Source organism: Pygoscelis adeliae, unplaced genomic scaffold (genome assembly GCF_000699105.1).
Source record: "Pygoscelis adeliae isolate BGI_AS28 unplaced genomic scaffold, ASM69910v1 Scaffold606, whole genome shotgun sequence".
Taxonomy (NCBI): Eukaryota; Metazoa; Chordata; class Aves; order Sphenisciformes; family Spheniscidae; genus Pygoscelis; species Pygoscelis adeliae.
Genome location: NW_008825047.1, coordinates 324,125 through 341,909, shown reverse-complemented (window position 1 = coordinate 341,909; position 17,785 = coordinate 324,125). Strand labels below are relative to the sequence as shown.

At 39.4% G+C, this 17,785-nt stretch overlaps 1 protein-coding gene across 1 annotated transcript in view; it reads left to right on the top strand.

The window, feature by feature from the left end:
- Positions 1 to 10,184: 10,184 nt before the first annotated feature.
- The window catches only part of PXK (PX domain containing serine/threonine kinase), a 26,547-nt gene continuing 18,946 nt past the window's right edge, over positions 10,185 to 17,785 (top strand). Inside the window, 5 exon segments of the mRNA XM_009326325.1 lie at positions 10,185 to 10,230; positions 10,918 to 10,965; positions 15,623 to 15,809; positions 17,756 to 17,782; position 17,785. The exon segment at position 17,785 is cut by the window's right edge and continues 32 nt beyond it. Of these exon segments, the coding sequence (XP_009324600.1) occupies positions 15,671 to 15,809; positions 17,756 to 17,782; position 17,785 (167 nt within the window). The 5' untranslated portion in view covers positions 10,185 to 10,230; positions 10,918 to 10,965; positions 15,623 to 15,670.

The window sequence follows — 17,785 nt, the reverse complement described above, 5'->3', positions numbered from 1 at the left end:
CGCCGTTGCCTGGTCTCCTGCAGCGAGCCGGGAGTTGTTCGGTTCCTTCCCCTCCTGTCTGTTAAGCGGGTTTTCCTTCCGCAGCCTGCCACAGCGCCCGGGGATGGCACCGTCTGGGCTTGGCGGGGTGCAGTCAGTGCGTGGGCTTGGGGTTGTCTCGGACTCGCATCCGCTCTGAGGGAGGCCTTGTGCCTTCGGACTGAACAATTTGTTGTAATCTCTGTTTTTCTTGGGGTCTGTTACAGCGTTTGGGGCAGAGATGGGTTCTGGTTGCCTCATTTTGGTAGCTGAGATGAAGTTACTTTCGAACGGGCTACATTTGCCTCTGGGTCCTACTGTGCGGCTGTAGTGAAGGCTGTAAAGCTGCAAGAGACGTAACTGAGGGTAGAGCCCCACTTTCTTTGTTGTGGGGGGTGATGACACTCAGCAGAACGAGCCCTACCGTGACTTTTACGTCACAGATTAATTCTTCTGGGATGTCTAGTACACATGCACACCGCCTTCATAAGAACAGTGCTATCTTTGAGCATGCAGCAGTAGTCCAAATTTCATAATCTCCTGTTTGCAGTTATTTTCCACTTTAAAAACTAGGTTTACTTATGGTATGACCAAGAAGTACGGTGAATCAGAGGCAGAACTGGCTGTCACTGCTGATTCCTGCTTTAGCTGAGAGCAGGGATGCTGGGCTAAAAAGGAGGCCAGAGGTACTTCAGCAGCAGGTACGCCAGCGGGAAGCGTGTTTGAAATGGAGACAGGGTGTTCCTTCTGCCCCTTAACACAGCTCTGATTCCAGCCTTGTTGATCTCTCTTCCTGGTTCCTCGCACCTGGTGAATACTCTCAACCAGAATGACAATAATTGTAGGTTTACCACAGGATATACAACTAATCTGTAGGCTGTCTTATTAAATACTCCTTCTATAAGTAATCTGCACTTAAGTGTTTTTTGTGTGAGGAACTCGCATTGACTAGTGTTCCAGTCTTCTTCTGAACAGAAGTTACGTATGAGAAATTGTCCAGAAGATCTTGTGAATCTAGCAGGCTATGGCTCTCAGTTGTTGCAACTCCTCTTACAAGTAAAACTAATGAGGTTTATTTTCTGGCAAGCCTGATACCTTTTACCTGTTTCAGTAGCTGAGGGGTGCATGTGTCAAGTCCTATGAGAAGTTGTATAACTTCTAATACTCCCCAGTTAGCAGTCCAGATTACAGTTTCATGAACTTGTTTCCATCATGCCTTATTACACTTTTTTGCTAGTGCAAATGACAATAGCTTTTTGTGTTCTTTCCTTTGGTGTGCATGATTCTGGTTAGCAAAAAAAAAAAAAAAAGTAATAACATTCTTTTAGAATGAGCACTTGGAAGTAGTTTTTCAGTCCAGACTCTGTGTGTGTTGTCTTGTCTGGGTGAGTGTGACAGCAAATGTTGCTCCCCCCACTCTGTCTTTCATCTCCGTATTCTGTTACTAACGGATGTTCAGAAAAAATCCTCTGCTGATTTGTTCTGATCTTTTGTTAATAACAGAATGCTGGAGCACTGCGCCTTTTGATTTAGAATCTGTCTCTAAGATACATCTATTAGTAATTGTTTGTTTTACTGCAGAAGCCCTGTTGATAGTTGAAAGATGGCTTGAAGTGTGTGTAGCACAGATGGTTTGTATGGAGACTGTGGGATAACAAAATACAGGAAGCCATAACACAGACTTGGTTTCTTATTTGATGTAAGTCGACTATTTTGTCGTTTTGGACACTTCATCTTATGTCCCTGGTATCTGAATAATTTGTTTATGGGTGGGTGACACTGTCCCTGATTTGAACTTTCCTGGTTTAAATAAGGCACACAAATAGAACCTTATGTTTGAAGAGGTGTGTAAACGAAGCCCCTCTAAGAAATAAGGATTGAAGGGCTTTTGTGGGGCATTAAAACTGTATTTTACTTTGTCAGTTATAGTTGTAAGGAAGTAGGTTGTCATTAACTGAATGCTTTTTGGGTTTGTTCCTGATCCCACCTCAAAGCAGTACTTCGGAAGATGTAGATCTATACAATTCTTCATCCCAAAGTAATGTTTGGAGAACTAGGTCTTCACATGCTAGACTTGTTCTAAAGCTGAAATACAAAGGCATCCATGAATAAATTTTCTATTCTTTGTCAGCAGTATGTATTAAGATTTTATAATGCTGCTTAGTGTTGCAAGAATTGCTTTAAACTTGCATTTATAATTTTTTTCCTGTAGATCATTGCCTATAAAAGCACTCATATGAAGATGATTTAGGCCCAGGTTAGATGCAACTTTAACATGGCAACTGAACTAGTAATAACGTAAGCCTTCTACGGGTGCTGAAAATAGCCAGTCTTCTGAATAACCAGCTAAGGAAAAGGTGAAGAATTTCAGGAAAAGCTCTGTAGACATGGTGAAATACCACACAGAAGACCAAAGCTTGTGTCAAATGAATAGTTTGCTTGACTATTGTTCTAAGCAGCTTCTGTTAATTTAAATTTAATACAACAGACTGGGTAAGTGTAAACTTAATAGCGTTGAATCAAGGGCTGTACTTGGCAGAGGCTGAGTTTCTGTTTCCTGGGGATGAAGGTGAAACTAAAAAAACAAAACTGGAAACAAAACCCGAAACTACTACGTACTGACCTGAATTCTCCAGAAACCTAAGAAGGGACAGAGCTAGTATTTAAAATGTTCTTTTGAGGGTTTGCACTTTTTGCTTAGTAAGGGCATGTCAACCCCCTAGTAAATGTGGTTTTTAGATTGTTAGGAAATAAACTGCAAAATTTTCTGATATGCTCGCAAGCTCTTTATGTTTCTTGCAAGTCAGAAGAGCTCAGAAGTTCTTACCTGAGTTAGTAAATCTCAGCTGCATAATCTCCATGCTTTTGTGTTGCAACAAAGAAATTGACAGCTGAGGTTTTCTTTCTGCATATTTATTTCCAATGATAATTGAAGATGAAAATGATGCCTTTTTTACAAAAATAGTTTCCCCGGTTAAGTGTGCTACAAGCAGTCTGAGTTTTGTTGGAATGTGCACTTACATACAAATAATTCTATAGTGCAGTGTTCGTGGGGTCCTTTTCATTTTGAAAGCCAAATAAATTTATATTGCAGGTGCATTCCAGGGGCACCTCACTTAATAGATTTGAAATTACGTGAGCAAACCCTGTCAACTTCATTTTGTCTCCTGCTATATGCTTCAATCACTAGCACTGCATGAGAAGAGAGAGTAACTGTGTAACTTCCAGGAGTGTTGGGCATCTTTTCATAGGCACGGTTCAGGGCTCTTGGTAGGTACCTGTACCAACCATTTTGCAGAAAATGAATTCATTTTGTTGCCATTGTGTTCCTTGAATTCAGTAGAGTGGAATTACATCCAATATGTTAAGCCGTTTGCAAGTGTCTCCTCTTAATACCCAATGTTGTGTTCTGACAACAGAAGCGTTTTCAGCACCAAAGCTTTAATAAATTTTGGCTATTGAACTGGCTTCATATTGCAATAGCTCATCTGTGTATTCACTATTTAAAAGTGGCTTTCCTTCTAAGCCATAAAACAGGATGCTATTTTCTTCCACAATAATCTAGACATATTCCTTAAGAAGAACTGCACATCTGTACATACAAGTTTTAGAGCACTTTAAAGTACTAAACCCACTAGCAAGTTATACGTGTACTTCTTCTGAACATTCCTTAATTCTTCTCTGAAGTGATTTTCCTTTTTCATGCATTTCATGTTGAAATTGAAGTAGTGAAACAGCCGATTTTGCTACAGTACATTGTTGTCTTAAAGGCATTTGGAAATGAACAGCTGAAATAAATCCCTCTTGTAACATACTTTCAGAGTTTTTGGTTTTTCTTAAGCAATGATGAATGTTGACACTCATAGCTTTTAGATTAGAAGAATGTTGAAAAAGCATTTATATTTTTCCTATATTGTTCTGTGATACAAAAATGGAGCCATATGTTTCTAGAACTGTAGGATTTATTTTAAAAGCTTGTAAAGGACTTTGCACATCTTCTTTATAAGGAATTCAATCTCTGCAAGGTTGCCTTCACTTTGGAAAAAAAAAAGTTACTTTTAGAGGTGGCTTTAGACAGGGAACTATTAGAGTTCACTTGTTTGAGGTTTTGGAAACGCAGTTCCTCCACTGGACTTAGTAAGTACACTTGACCACCTCCCACCTACCCCCCCAGCTTGAGCTCAAAAAAGATAGCTGTTTCATCACACCTAATTTTAGATATCCCAACCTTATGGTTTCCACTGGTGAACTTACTAAATTAGTATTGCATTTGTAGCTCCTGCAAAGATTGCAGTGAAAATATTAGTTGCCGTATCATACCTTAGTAAATCCATTGCCTTAGCGATCTTGCAGTGTAATTAGAATAGCTTTATCAGCTACTGAGTATTTCCTGAAAAATAGAGTATTTTGCTTTTCTGGTGAAGGCCATGGCGATGCAGGGTACTGAAAAGCTGTTATTTCTCTTGCCTCTCTCCAGAGTTTTCTTGCTCAGTACGTTTCATTATATGTAAATGTGTGTCCTATTTTTTTTCTGCAGTTGTCCTACTTCATAGCTTTCACTTGTTGAATGGCTTACTCATTACTACACCAGCGATACAGTGTGTGTGGAACTGTGTAATGTCCCTGGACAAACATGTGCATTGTTTAAAATGCAGGTAAACACCGCTGTTGCTGCTCATACCTCAGATGGCTTTAATGGCAGGTTGTGCAATAGCAAATAAGTACTATGCCTTGTAGCGAAGAGGTCCCTGAGTCTGAGCAGCTTTCCTGATTTTGTTGCTACTTTTCACATGGGAGATTTTCTAAATAAACATTTAAAAGAGCTTCTTACTAGAAATTGTTCCAATCCAGCCTACTTAAGCAGGGATTGAATTCATGCTTAATTAGGCTTTCCTCTCTTTAATGCTTATAAAATAAAGCCCTTTCAAACTTCTAGTTGATGTGACCTGAAGGTGACCTGGATCTTTATAATGGTTGGCTTTTCAAGCATGTTGGATTAAACAGATGTACAGCAGAAATCTGTGAAAAATAGACTGACTATCCTGAGCCAGAAATTTAGAGACTATTTTCTTGGGAAAACAGAATGTATTACCCAATATTGGCGAGACTCTCTACGTTTTATTATATGAATCTCTAAATTCACCACTTGTTCTTTCCTATTTTGTCTCTGCAAAAGCCCTTCTTTCCTGTTTGCTTTCTGTTTCAAAAACTAGGAAAGATGATAAACAGCAATTGTTAAACATTTGGACATGCTTTGCTGTGTAACGTTCACCTAGGAATGTTAACAAGTTTATCTGAGCAGCTCTGAGCTGCTGATGTTTTAACAAGTGCTGGAATACCAGGGAATAATCTTGGTGAATTTGGGGGGAAAAAACACCTAAATGTTGGCTCTGCATGAGAATGGGTAAGTTCAGGATAACGTTAATCCCAGGCAGTGATTGTGAAACTGTTACTGGCGAAGGATTGGAGAAATGCAGCATGGTTCTCACTGATCCACGCGGATGTTTGGAAAATACTCTTTTTCAGAAACTCTATCCAGCACTCTGTAGCGGTAGGAAGAAGATTTTAGGAAATGACAGTGTGCAACTGGGGTCATACAGCTTTCGTTACTCCCAGCCTCCTCCTCCCAGCGCCGGTTTCCGCTTTCTTGGCTAATCGGAGCAGCCAGGAAATGATCCCATAGGTAAAACTTTGCTTTGCTTGGCATCTTTAAAAATGTATATTGAACTGCTGCTGGGATATCAAGGTTGTGGCAGGAACTGGCTTGGCAGTGTTGGTAGGAAGAGCAGCGGATGTACAAACCTTACCTGTGTGGGAGTCTGGAGGTACTCGGGGAGGTCGTCCTGCAGAATGGTTTTATGGCCTGTCTTGTTGGTGGCTCCTATGTAGTTGCTGCCAGCCAGCTTGCTGCCTGCGGGCAAAATCAGTAGCGTGAGGTTGTCTCTCTTCTGCAAGCTGAGACCTTTCTTTGCCAACTAGCAGCTGCTAGGGCTCCTTTGAAGTTGTTTGGTAAACTGAGTCATAGGAAAGATTTTGAGCCATTCGTGTAGGAGTGAAAAATGCCATGGGAATTTCTGCAGGAGTGTAGCTAACGTAGACCTCACTGAGCCTGGTTGTTGATCCCTAAAATTGTAGGCAGGAGTGAACTCTGGTAATTACTAGCTGTTTCTGAAGCCTTTTCCATCATATTTTCCTGTGTTAGCTAAACAGAAATGATTCTGAGTGTGCCTATCTGTTTTCCTTACACTTTAATTTATTTCCTATGGGCACAGTCTCAGTCCCACTATCAAATCAGGCTGTCCCAAGAAAATTGTTGTAATTCAGATTTTTTTCCTAAACAAACCAGAATTTGGCAGAGTAATAAAGGCTTTTGTGCATTTAGGCTTTTTCCTTGCAGAGTTGAAAGCTCTTCTTTGGTCCTATGGGAAGCATATATCAGTGGTGCTAATTATAATCCCAAGACAAGCTTGTTGCGGTGCGGAGGCAATAGGAAGTATCAACTTCTCACTGCAACTCAGCATACTGTAGTCTGCTGTTATGTGTAGCCATGGCAGGTGCTGGGAATGGTGGTGTATTTCTTAGCATGGCTTTTCTACTACAGCTATTCTTTGACTTTCAATCTCGTTATCAACTTTAGGGAAAAAAACCAGAAGACCATCTAGGCTTTTTCATTAGTTGTATTGACAAGGTAGTGCTGAGGTGGCCAATTCTTCGTTACAGTCAGCGCTGATGGAGAGCACGTGGTGGGGACTTACCTTTTCCATACAGACAGAACTAATGACCACGTCTGGAGAGCGATGCTCTCTTGTTTCGGGTTGTGAACCCGTGATGTAAAGAGGGGCTAGGTTAGTGCTTTAGGGTGCCAAAGCAGAACTGGATGGGAAAACACTTGAGTCTGCGTGGAAAAAATAATTGTGGCCCAAATCTAGTTTTGTAATATAATCTTACTGTGAGAATGAGCTCTGAGCCCTGAGTTGTTTATCACTAGGCTCTCCAGAAGAGACGACTGTCGTATTGATCAGCGTGGTTGTATGCAGTAAGATGCTTTGACGGTTGTCTAATGAATTTGTGTGTTCTGCCTGCCCGAGAGCGTTTTCCTGGGGTACAATAGAAAAGGTTAATCGCTAGGTAAAGAGAAAGTGCTACGAGGGATTGAGCAATAACTCTTCTTCTTTCAAAATCCTAGAAAAGATGAATGACTGAACATTGTGAATCATCACTGACGTGGTTTTTCAGAGAAACAGCCAACGTTCCTTTGAGACCTGCTGAATAAGCAGTTGCTGTATTTTTTTGGCTGTGTGTGAAGTAGCCTCTTCCTACTTCCCAAAATGCAGCAACGATCACAAAACAGGAAAAGCCACGTTAGTGGTGAATCTGGGTTTCCAGGTGTCCCTTTAATAGGTTTGTCGCACAGTTTCCAAACATAATTACACTGGTTGAATTGCAATCAGCTCTGTGGATTTTTGTTACTATTTATGAGGATTTGGGCTTCTTGTTTTGCAGGAAAATACCTTAATTGTAATTTCAAATGGGTAAGAGAAGAGAATATGGAGAGAGCATGTCAGGCTGACTTTCTGAAAAGAGACACTTTAATTCCAGTATAATAGTTATGTGTTTTGGTTTATGACATCTTGGATTTCTGTCATTTCCAACTGAGCTGCTAGGACATGAAGTGTTTTAAATCACTTTGGTTTTCATGCTTACTAGTCTTGAATTTGTTCTCAAGGCTAGATGGTTCAAAATTGCTACAGATATTTGACAGCTGTTGATGATGAAGGATATTTTAAGTGAATTTTAGAAAATGGAATAGCATTTTTGCCTGAGCAGCATTGTTCTTTGGAAGTAAACTTCAGTAGATGAATTCTGGATTAGTTAAGGTTGAACACACAAGGTAATACCATCTGATAAGTGTTGCCTTTGCCTCTTGCCTGGAATAGTCATAATTCTTGATTTACACTACTTAATTTTCATGGTGGTAAATGTTAATTGGGAATTTAATTCTACGCAGGGATTCTCTGATGCGCTCCACTTTGTTTGCATCCAGTAGTCTATTTATGTTCTTCAGTGTACATGCTTTTAATTTCATTTCATTTGAAAGAGGAGAATTAGTTCTGCATGGTTTTGAAGGCAACTTCCAAAACCAGAAGACGCTTCACAGTACCTGAAAGGAGTTGCTAATAAATGCCTGTAGTGGATTTTTAACTGTGAAGCTGAATTTATAATACTTCATGGATCAAACAATTAATTGAATTATCTAGTTGGTATGCAGGTACATGCCAGATAGAGTTATTGTTACAGAATGGACAGATTTGGTATATAAACTCAAGGTGCTGAAATGCCTTTATTTATTTATTGTCATTTCATTATTGTCTATTCATGGTAATTTGGAATGCAGCATTAATTTTAATATCTGAAAAAATTGTGCATAATGCTCTGATCAGTCCTTTTTGTTTGTGTAAGACTCCTGTTGATGTAAGCAGTTCAGCAAAATTAGGTGGCATTTGAAATCGAAAAATTATTCAGCACTTTACATAAAATACATTTGAAAGTTTGTACCAGGGTGAATGAAGTCATCTGAGCTGAATAACAAATGATTTATCATGTGATGCTTGCTGCACTGCAGGCAGTAACTGGTGGGTACTCATGCATCGCTTGGCACAAATGCAAAGAGCTTTTTGCATGTTCCAGCTTAGAAATGCAGTGAGCCATGGCTTGAATTTGTATTTGTTTTAGAATTTCTAGTTCTCACTTTGAGTTTTGTGGCTGCAGGTGTGCAGTGCGACTGAGGTGTGCAGTGAGGAAGCCTGAGTGAGGATTTAGTGGTACTTTGAGCACTGGTGGCGGGTCCTGCTGCCCCTGGCTGAGCATAGCATAGAAGATGAATGTGCTTAAAAGGCGCTGGGGACATAGGCCTCTCTTACAACATCAGACTGATACAGTTGGAAGGAAAGTATAAAAGCATAGGTACCCGTGTGGCTTCTTCCCCCTCTTCTGACTCTGGGTACTCTCCAGCTCTCTTCAGTATTGAGAGTTGCATTTTCTCAGGCAGCACCTTACTTTCTGGCTCTCCATTTTCGTGTTTTTCAATGTAAATTATGTGGCCATGGGATTATCTGTGTAATAGGACTTCAAAAAGAGCTGCATTTATAGAGCTTTGTGTATGCAAATGGTAAAGGAGGTATCTGTTACTACACTTAGCCCAGATTAATTTTATTTCCTTGCTAATTAAACAATATCTAAAATGGAGATTATAGGCTTTCTAGGAAAAGGACTTGCCTCGTTTATGATCTTTGAAATGTCAAAAGTGTTTTTAGAGCTGTTTTCGAACTTAAACAGAGTAGGGGTAAAGAAAATCACGGCTTCCTTGAAGTATGTCTGAGTAGGTGTACAAAATACTTGGTATCTATTCCTGAGATAATTAGATAAATCTCAAATAATGATATTGCAGTATTGACCAGGTATTAGTCTACAAAAGGTACAGTGGAGCTTGAAATGAAGAGACTGAAAAGAATTGTGCTTTATGAATGTAATTGTGGTAGGAGAATTATTAATTCTTAAAATTTAAAAGTGGTTCACTGAGGTTTAGATATATCTGCCTAGTTAATATATAAATAATTAACATTAAGCATGCATTATAAATGAAGAATTATCATCATGAGAAACCGATATGTTCTAGTTACTCAAGCACACCCCAAAGCTTTTGTGGTAACCTTTCTTGTACAAAAATAATTAGAGGTTGGGCAACTGTAGGTATTTACTGGCATTTTATTCTGTTATGATGGCAGCAGTAATTCCTGAGGGCTACTTGTTAGATATTGGAGGTGAGGTGAGGAGAGGTTTCTTCAGCTGTTGTCAGTAGAGATGTGTGGTAAGTATGCTCTTACTATCTTTTTCCTTAACTACATGAAACTGTTGAAGTGCTTCACAGGTCTGCAAGCTCTTGGACCTCTTTTTGTCTTCTACTCCGTGAAGCAGAGACAGCTGCCAGTGATGGGTTTGAGCAAACCCAGCTCAGACTTTCACCTAGGCACTTAAAATCTGGATCTGAATTTTCTGTTTCTGAATGTTTCCTAATTGGATAGTGGTCATGTTTGGAGAAGTACCTAATAACTGTCTTCAGCTCATGAGTTCTCATTTTTAATAACTTTTTCCTTTTATTAGGAATACATAATCCGTGTTCAGAGAGGAGTTTCAGCAGAAAACAGTTGGCAGGTAATTTATTAAACTGTGGTTCATGTAACCAGGATACCTTTTTAGGAAGAATTTGAAAATTCTCTCTTCCTAGCTTTTTAAATTTGAGCTGGAGAGGGAAATGTTAGTTTGGAATTGAGAACATGAAGTGCTTGAATACTTTTGGTCAAAAAGTAAGAGAAAAACAGTATTGCTGCCAGCTACAGAAGGCATGTTGTCTGCTGCTATTGTGAATATTCCAGGAAAAACGCCTGTTGTGTTACTACTGCGTGTTGGTATGACCATCATTTTTAAATCTCAAATGCCAGTTTGCCTTCCTTAGTGCTAAAATCTCAGCCTTGCTGGTAAATGACCAATGAAACCTGGAAGTAGTAATGAAGATGATTATGAAAAGTTGTTGCATCTAATATGGCAAAAATGCTTTGTGTGCAGACAACTTTGCTCACAAATATATATATATATTTTTTTAAGCTGTTTTAAGATAATGTTTAGAAATGCATTTTTGTTCTGGTTGAGATGTGATTAAAAACTCTTCTTTGCTCTCTGGCAACGTGACATAAATCCAGCAGTTATGCATTTGTACTAAAATGGTTAAAAGAAGGTTGATGATTTTAAATGGGAATTACTTTTCTCTGATAGGATTTTGAAGAGTAAAATACTAATGGGAGAAGTAATATGTTTCCTGAACTTTGTCTTTATGTTTTGCAGATTGTGAGGCGATACAGCGACTTTGACTTGCTTAATAATAGCTTGCAGGTAACTTTCACCCTTGATACATAAATATAAAATGTCATTTAGAAGGATATATTTAAAATGGCTTGTGATATTTTATATATTACAGTGAAGAAAAAATACAAATTCACATAGCTGTAAAGAGAAACTGTGACTTCAACTGTAACTTGAATGTATACTTTTTTCACTCATGTTTTTCTCTTGTAAAATTTTAATTTTAGCATCAAGAGGACCACTTTACATAGAAATGGAGGAAATTGGCAGATACTGAATCTTTCCCTTCAGTACTGTGACTTGTTCCGGTTTTATGTGTTATTATTTGTTCCTCCTTTGATTCGAAGAAAGCCAAGGCACATGCCAACCTTATAAATTCAGCACTGAAGTGCTATGTGTCTCATTATTTATATTCGTCTAAAAGCACTACCAGATGCTGCTTATCATGTGATGGTTTTCTGTGTCACTGGAAAGTGTTCCTTAGTTAAACACTGGACTTCCTGTGTGTTTTCTTTTGCTTTTTAGGACAACTATTTCCTTTTAGTTTGTGTGGGAAAAAGGAGGGTATATGAGTGTGTTTGGGAAAAGGGGGGAAGCAGCAGTGACTAGCATCTACAGGAGTGAAACTTGTTACTCGAGATTTCCATAGTACTACACAAGCAAGGTAAAAAGTGAACGCTTCTGCGATTTGAGGATAGATTTTTGTGACTTTGAAATTTTTTTCCCATTAAATGTTGTGTGAATTCAAGAGCTTAAAGCGCAAAAGCTTTGGCGGCAGACTTTTTAGCGGGGCCTGTTGTGACAGGACAAGGGGGAATGGCTTTAAACTTTAAAAGGGGGGTAGATTTAGACTAGATCTAAGGAAGAAATTTTTTACGCTGAGGGTGGTGAAACACTGGCCCAGGTTGCCCAGAGAGGTGGTGGATGCCCCATCCCTGGAAACATTCCAGGTCAGGTTGGACGGGGTTCTGAGCAACCTGATCTAGTTGAAGATGTCCCTGCCCACGGCAGGAGGGTTGGACTAGATGACCTTTAGAGGTCCCTTCCAACCCAAACTATTCTATGATTCTATAGTACTGCTTCCACTTCCTTTCTCTCTCCCTGCCACTCATTAAATCAGTGATGTGCTTGATAAACCTCAGTGAGCAAAAACATGTAAGGATGTTGAATTGTGCGCTCTGATACTGATTCCTATGCTGGAAGGTGGGTGGGGAGCAAACTAGTCATAATTCAACAGATGCAACATGGTTGTGTTGTGGAATTATTTTATTGAATGTGCAGCAGCACGTAGGAACTTTTATCATGGCCTAGAAACCTCTTGTTATGATGTGCTGAATAAATGCAATACAAAGATGTCTCCTGCCTCCAAAGAAATCCAAGATTTAAGATTAGATAAGCACCCATGGGAACACAAGGAAATGAGATGATACTAGTCCATCACAGTACATAGTGGTCATTGTAGTCTTAACCATAGTCAAGTTTTGATAGCGATCACAGAGAGAGAATTTTGAGAAAGTTTTAAAAAGAAGGAAGAATTCACTTTTGGAGCCATCTGTAACAAGCTCCTCTTAACCGTGGGGAATAGAATGCTTTAAGGCATGAAAAAGCTTTGTTGCCTTCTCATTTAACTTTCAAATGAGGCAGCTTTAGTAGAAAAGGCAGTGGACCTTTAAGTCTTAAAATTTAGAAATGGCAGGTACTGAAAGGTTAGGCCTAGGTGGAAAGTTTAGAAAGTGAAGGTAAACAGGTTATGTATGATGTAGTACAGAAAGAAGAGACCTTTGTATCCGAGACAGAGGTGAATGATAAAAGTGGAGCGTTCAGGAAATTATTTGACAGCAACTTGCAGAGTGGGACAAGGAGGAATTTGAAACGAGAGAGAGATTTTGCAGCTGTAAGATACGAAGATCTGGGACAAAAATGTCAGCTGCTTGGATGGCTAGAAAAGATCAAACGGAATCATCAAGACATACCTCTAACTTGGATAGGAGGGTATGCAGAGGGTGGCTAAATTAACAGGCCGTGTTCATTAGCACGTGGTCTCCTTCAGTGAAAACTACTGCTTGCCCCTTGATGTTCAGACTCCTGCTTCTGCTTTCCACAGTCTGGAAAGGCAAAGATGTCTCTCTGCTTGGAGATAGCCTTTTCTGGCTAGTACAGAGAGCCGCCCTAAGAGGTGTAATTGTTCATTATGTGCCCAGCAGAAGGGCAGGAAGAGAGTTTTAAGCCTTTATCAAAGATGCACAACTCTGCTTTTGACAAACACCACTGCTCCTCCAGCCTAGTTCTGTATGCCAGGGCTTGAGAGACAGCAGACAGTAGCTGGTGAGAAGCATGTTAAAATTGCTTTTTTCTCCCACAGTTTTGGAGTTTTTTATAAATTGCTCTTTGTGATGCTGGACTGAAGTTTTCTGATCCATTAAGACATTGCAACACTCCTCAGTTCTTTCCATCCAGAACTCTAAGCAACAGTATTTCATCACAATATTCAGGTCCCATGACTTGTTTTTAAACTCGTTAAATTCTCATTTTGTGTATATTGAAATTAGAGTAAACAAACAAACAAAACTCCAAGCAAAACAAAACAACCCCCCAAAAAACAGTATAAAGCAATGAGCAATAAGAAAATACCAAAACCCAATCTCCTTCCTTCAAAACTAAAATGTTGCTGGAAAAACTGCTGGAGCATCTTTTGGGTGTAAAGCCTCAAGTTCTTCCAGTTCTTGTGGCATACTTGACCTTTCTGTAGGTTTGGGTGGTTGTGTTTGAACACACAGCTGCAGTTGAGTTGGAGTGCAACTTTTCTGCTATTAATCTGGTGCTACCTATGCAATAATAGTAAGGACTGAGAATTTCCAAACTGCCTAGGCAAGGGGGTGCAGTCCTACCAAACACCGTGGAAATAATGAGGGGTGTATACCTGTGACCCTGATCTGCATCAAAAAGTTTCAAGCCAGATTCTCTGAACTCTCAGCTGTGTACTGGATTGAAAAGCTCCTTCCAGACCATACTGTATTTCTTCCTCTTCGCTTATTTGACAGAGATATGGGGAGATCATTGGCTGCTCTTCTGTTTTGTTAAGTGAACTACTGGTACGTAGTTCACTTAACAAAATTTCACTTATTTGCAGCAAGATATCTGGCTTTTTTGAAGCATTTTGTTGCAGTTTTTGAACAGACATTCTTGAGCGGGCTGTGGTTTGAAGATAAGAATGTTAATTCCCAGGTTGTTCTGTGGCAAAGCCCATCCTGGCTCCAGTGCTGAGCTGGGGCCACTGAGAAGTACTGCTCGCGTTTGAAAGCACGCGAGGTCTTTGCAAGGTCAGGACCTCAGTGAGGTGTTCTTCTGTGGTAGACAGTGTTCTCACTGTGCTGTGTGTTTTGGCAGATAGCTACAAAAACTTGGGGGTGAATGTTGCTTTCTGCTGAAAAAGAGCAGATGTGTGGTTGGTTGAAATAATTTTTAAAATAAATAATAGTGGTTTGAAAACATCTGAACTACAGTCCTTTTCTCTCTGATGGTAGCTAGCTGTCAGGTCAAGAAGGTAAAGGTGATTATGATTTGACATGCTTTTCAAGTGAGTAATACCAGAAATGGATTTAGTTTTTGTTTAGAAACTTGTTTTTGAATTGAAGTAAGAGTGGTCTGCCAAATGAAAAGTTTGTATGCCTCTGGTGTTACAGCCAGTAATTCACCAAATTAGTTTTAAGTGGTATATTGTTGCTTTTGGTTTTATTCCTGGATATATTTTTGCTTTAGAAATGAGGTTACTGCATCTGGTGTAATTGATTTCTGCAGTACACATTTCTTAAAGAAAACTCCCATGGAGATTCAGCGTACCCAAGGCAGGTGCTTTCATCTGCAGGACAACGATGTGTTAACAACATGAAAAAATTATTCTGGCAATTCACATGATGTAATTGAATGTAAACACTGTGTGCAACCTAGTTTTGTTTCCTAAAGATGATCTCTTTGATCTGACTTACGTAAGGCTTTGAATTTCTGTACATTTTTTCATTGTCCTATTTTGAAGTATTTATCTGAAGTTTTGGATCACTTATGTCAACATAAAACAACTACTGCACATCCACTGGTAGATTGCAGCTATTTCTGGGTTGAAAGAAGTACAGCTGTTTAAAAACTGTACAGCAACAAATTTGGAAGAGAAAATGGAAAAGTTGCACCATATTTGAAATTACAGATTTAAAATACTGACAGTAAGGACTTTACCTATAAAGGCAGTAGAGGCAAAGGAAAGTTATTAATCTGTACTTCATGAAATAAGAAAGCATAAATCTTATCCGGAGAAAATGGTAAGGTGTAAATTGTTTTTGTGCTGTGGCAGAGGTATGTCATAGAAAGGATTTGGCTGAAAATTGTAGCCATGTAGTATCTGAAAGTTTTGTGTAATGATCTTAAATGCATGACTCGCTAGCAAAAATTTCTCTCCTTGCATTTTCAGTGTCGTTCCACTTACTAATCCCGTCACAGTGGGATGTGAGCTGTCATCTGACTAGCTCACCCTGATAACAGTACTTAGAAAAAACATAAAAGCTTGTATATACACGGTACAAAAATTTATCCAGTAGTTAGCTTGCTGCTGAGAGTCTTTTACTTTCTGAGTTGCTATTTTATATCCCTGAGGCATTTTGAGAGCAAGGTTAGTAATTTTTCCTCTCTTTTTAAGATCTCAACTCTAAGTCTACCTCTTCCTCCAAAAAAATTGATTGGAAATATGGAGCGTGAATTCATAGCTGAAAGACAGAAGGGACTCCAGGCCTATCTCGATGTAATTACTACCCATCACATACTGTCTAACTGTGAACTGGTAAAAAAATTCTTGGACCCAAACAGCTATTCTGTAAACTACACTGGTAAGTGAGGCATTGCAAAACTGCATTACAGTTTCACTTCAGCATGTGTGTGTATCTTCCATTAATGCTGGCAAGGATTTACACCAAAGCATGGGGGGCAGAGGGGAGAACAACCTTCAAAATTATCATACTGTGCACGTGCTCATTTATGATAATGTTTCTCCAGCTCTGTGCATGAATCATGCTGCAATTGTCAAATCTAAATATCTGAATTATTTTACAGAGGAGTGATGAGGGTCAAGATCTATATAAGCGGAACTTGGGGGAGGGGGGTTGGTGAGAGTGACATCTACTTTTTCATGGTTTTTGATAAATGGGGAGGGCTGGTGTTTGGAAATTATTTGTCTACCAGAGCGTAAGGTGGAGTTAAGTTTGTCAGCTCTGCGCTCTGTTAAAACAGACGGTCTTCTGAACACCGAATCTTGCATTCGTCATGGTTCTGAGGTTTTTCAAATCAACAGGAACAGTTGTGGTCATCATGTTTAGCTCCCACGATCACTGTGGGTTGTGAGACTTCCTGGAACTAATTGTTTGAGCTAGGTTGAGTACTTTTTCAAGGCTTGAATAAGTCAAACACCCTCTCCTCCCAAATACTGGAAAATCACTGCATCCCTTAAAATGATATCCCAGTGATCAGTTCTCTTCATTATTAAATGCTGCTGCTTTCAATTTGTCTGACTTTGGCTTCAGCCATTGGAAATTGTTAAATATTTGTCTTATAGACTGAAAAAACCCTTCCTCTTAGTGATGAAACCCACTCCACAGATTTAGTTCACGGGCAGACTGACTCCTTGCAAAATGCAAAGCTTGTTTTCATAAAAGCAGAGCCTACTGAAGCAGGAACTTACTGCTTCCTTCTCACTTGTCTTTTTGCTCTCCCTGTATGTAACATTCTTGTGTCTTCAGCTTCAAAGTGCAAAGAACATTTCCTGGATGTTTATGATAAGCTGTGGAGGACTTGTAAATTATTAGTAACTCTTCAAGGATGCAGTTTGTCTCGCTAATGCTGAGGAGGCAATTTAAATCCTCAAGGAGACACTGTGACTTCTGTGTTAATTTTGGGTGCTTTCATCAAGATTGTTTTTTCAGCAAGTTGCTGGGAAGTTAGTAGCTATCAAGTCATTGCCTATGGTCTTCGGAGACATCATCAGTTTGTCATCTCATAAATACTGGAGCAGTGAGCTGTTCTGTTCTCTCTCTTTTTCCTAGCCTGTTTTTGGAGAGAGAAGATACAGTGCAGAAAGATCAGTGCATCCTTACCTTTTTGCTGTGTTTCTATGCCAAGATAAGCCATGTTAGAGAAAACTCCTTGTTGGCATGATTCCATTTCTTCCCCTGCTGTCACCACTTCTCACTGAGATTTCCCCTCAAATCGCTTAATGAATAAACCAGTTGTGTTCCCAGCTGTGGGAGAATTCCATAACCAGAAGGGTGACCTCCCCAGTGCCCCCCCCAAAAATGTGTGTTAGATCATGATAGGTAGAAAAATACCTTTGCCTACACAGAAAAGGACAGACTAACACACAGTGAAACAGAACTGATCAGTTTACATGTAGTAATGGCAACGTAGATGCACATTAAAGAGATGTAAAAGTTAGCACTTTTACAGGCATGGTAGAAACATTTTGTGATCTAATGTTGTGTGGAAAATCTTGGCTGTGAGCATTGGATTTGGACTTGGAAATGTAGATCTAACACAGATAAGAATGCAAACTCAGTAAGCTAAGTTTTTTGAAGGCAGTGCTTTCTCTGTTTTCTCTGGATTTGAGTTCTCAGGTTAAAAATGCAAATGCCCTTTAACTGTGGTTTTATCTGATTTCCTTTTAAAATGATTTTGCTGACTTTCAGTCTGAATTCCTGCAGGCTTCCTTCTGGCATTGAACCTTACCTAACGTGTGGGTAATTATCTTAAATAGTCTCTTAAAAAAATTTTTTTTTCTTTCCAGAAATTGCCTTACAGCATGTTTCAATGTTCT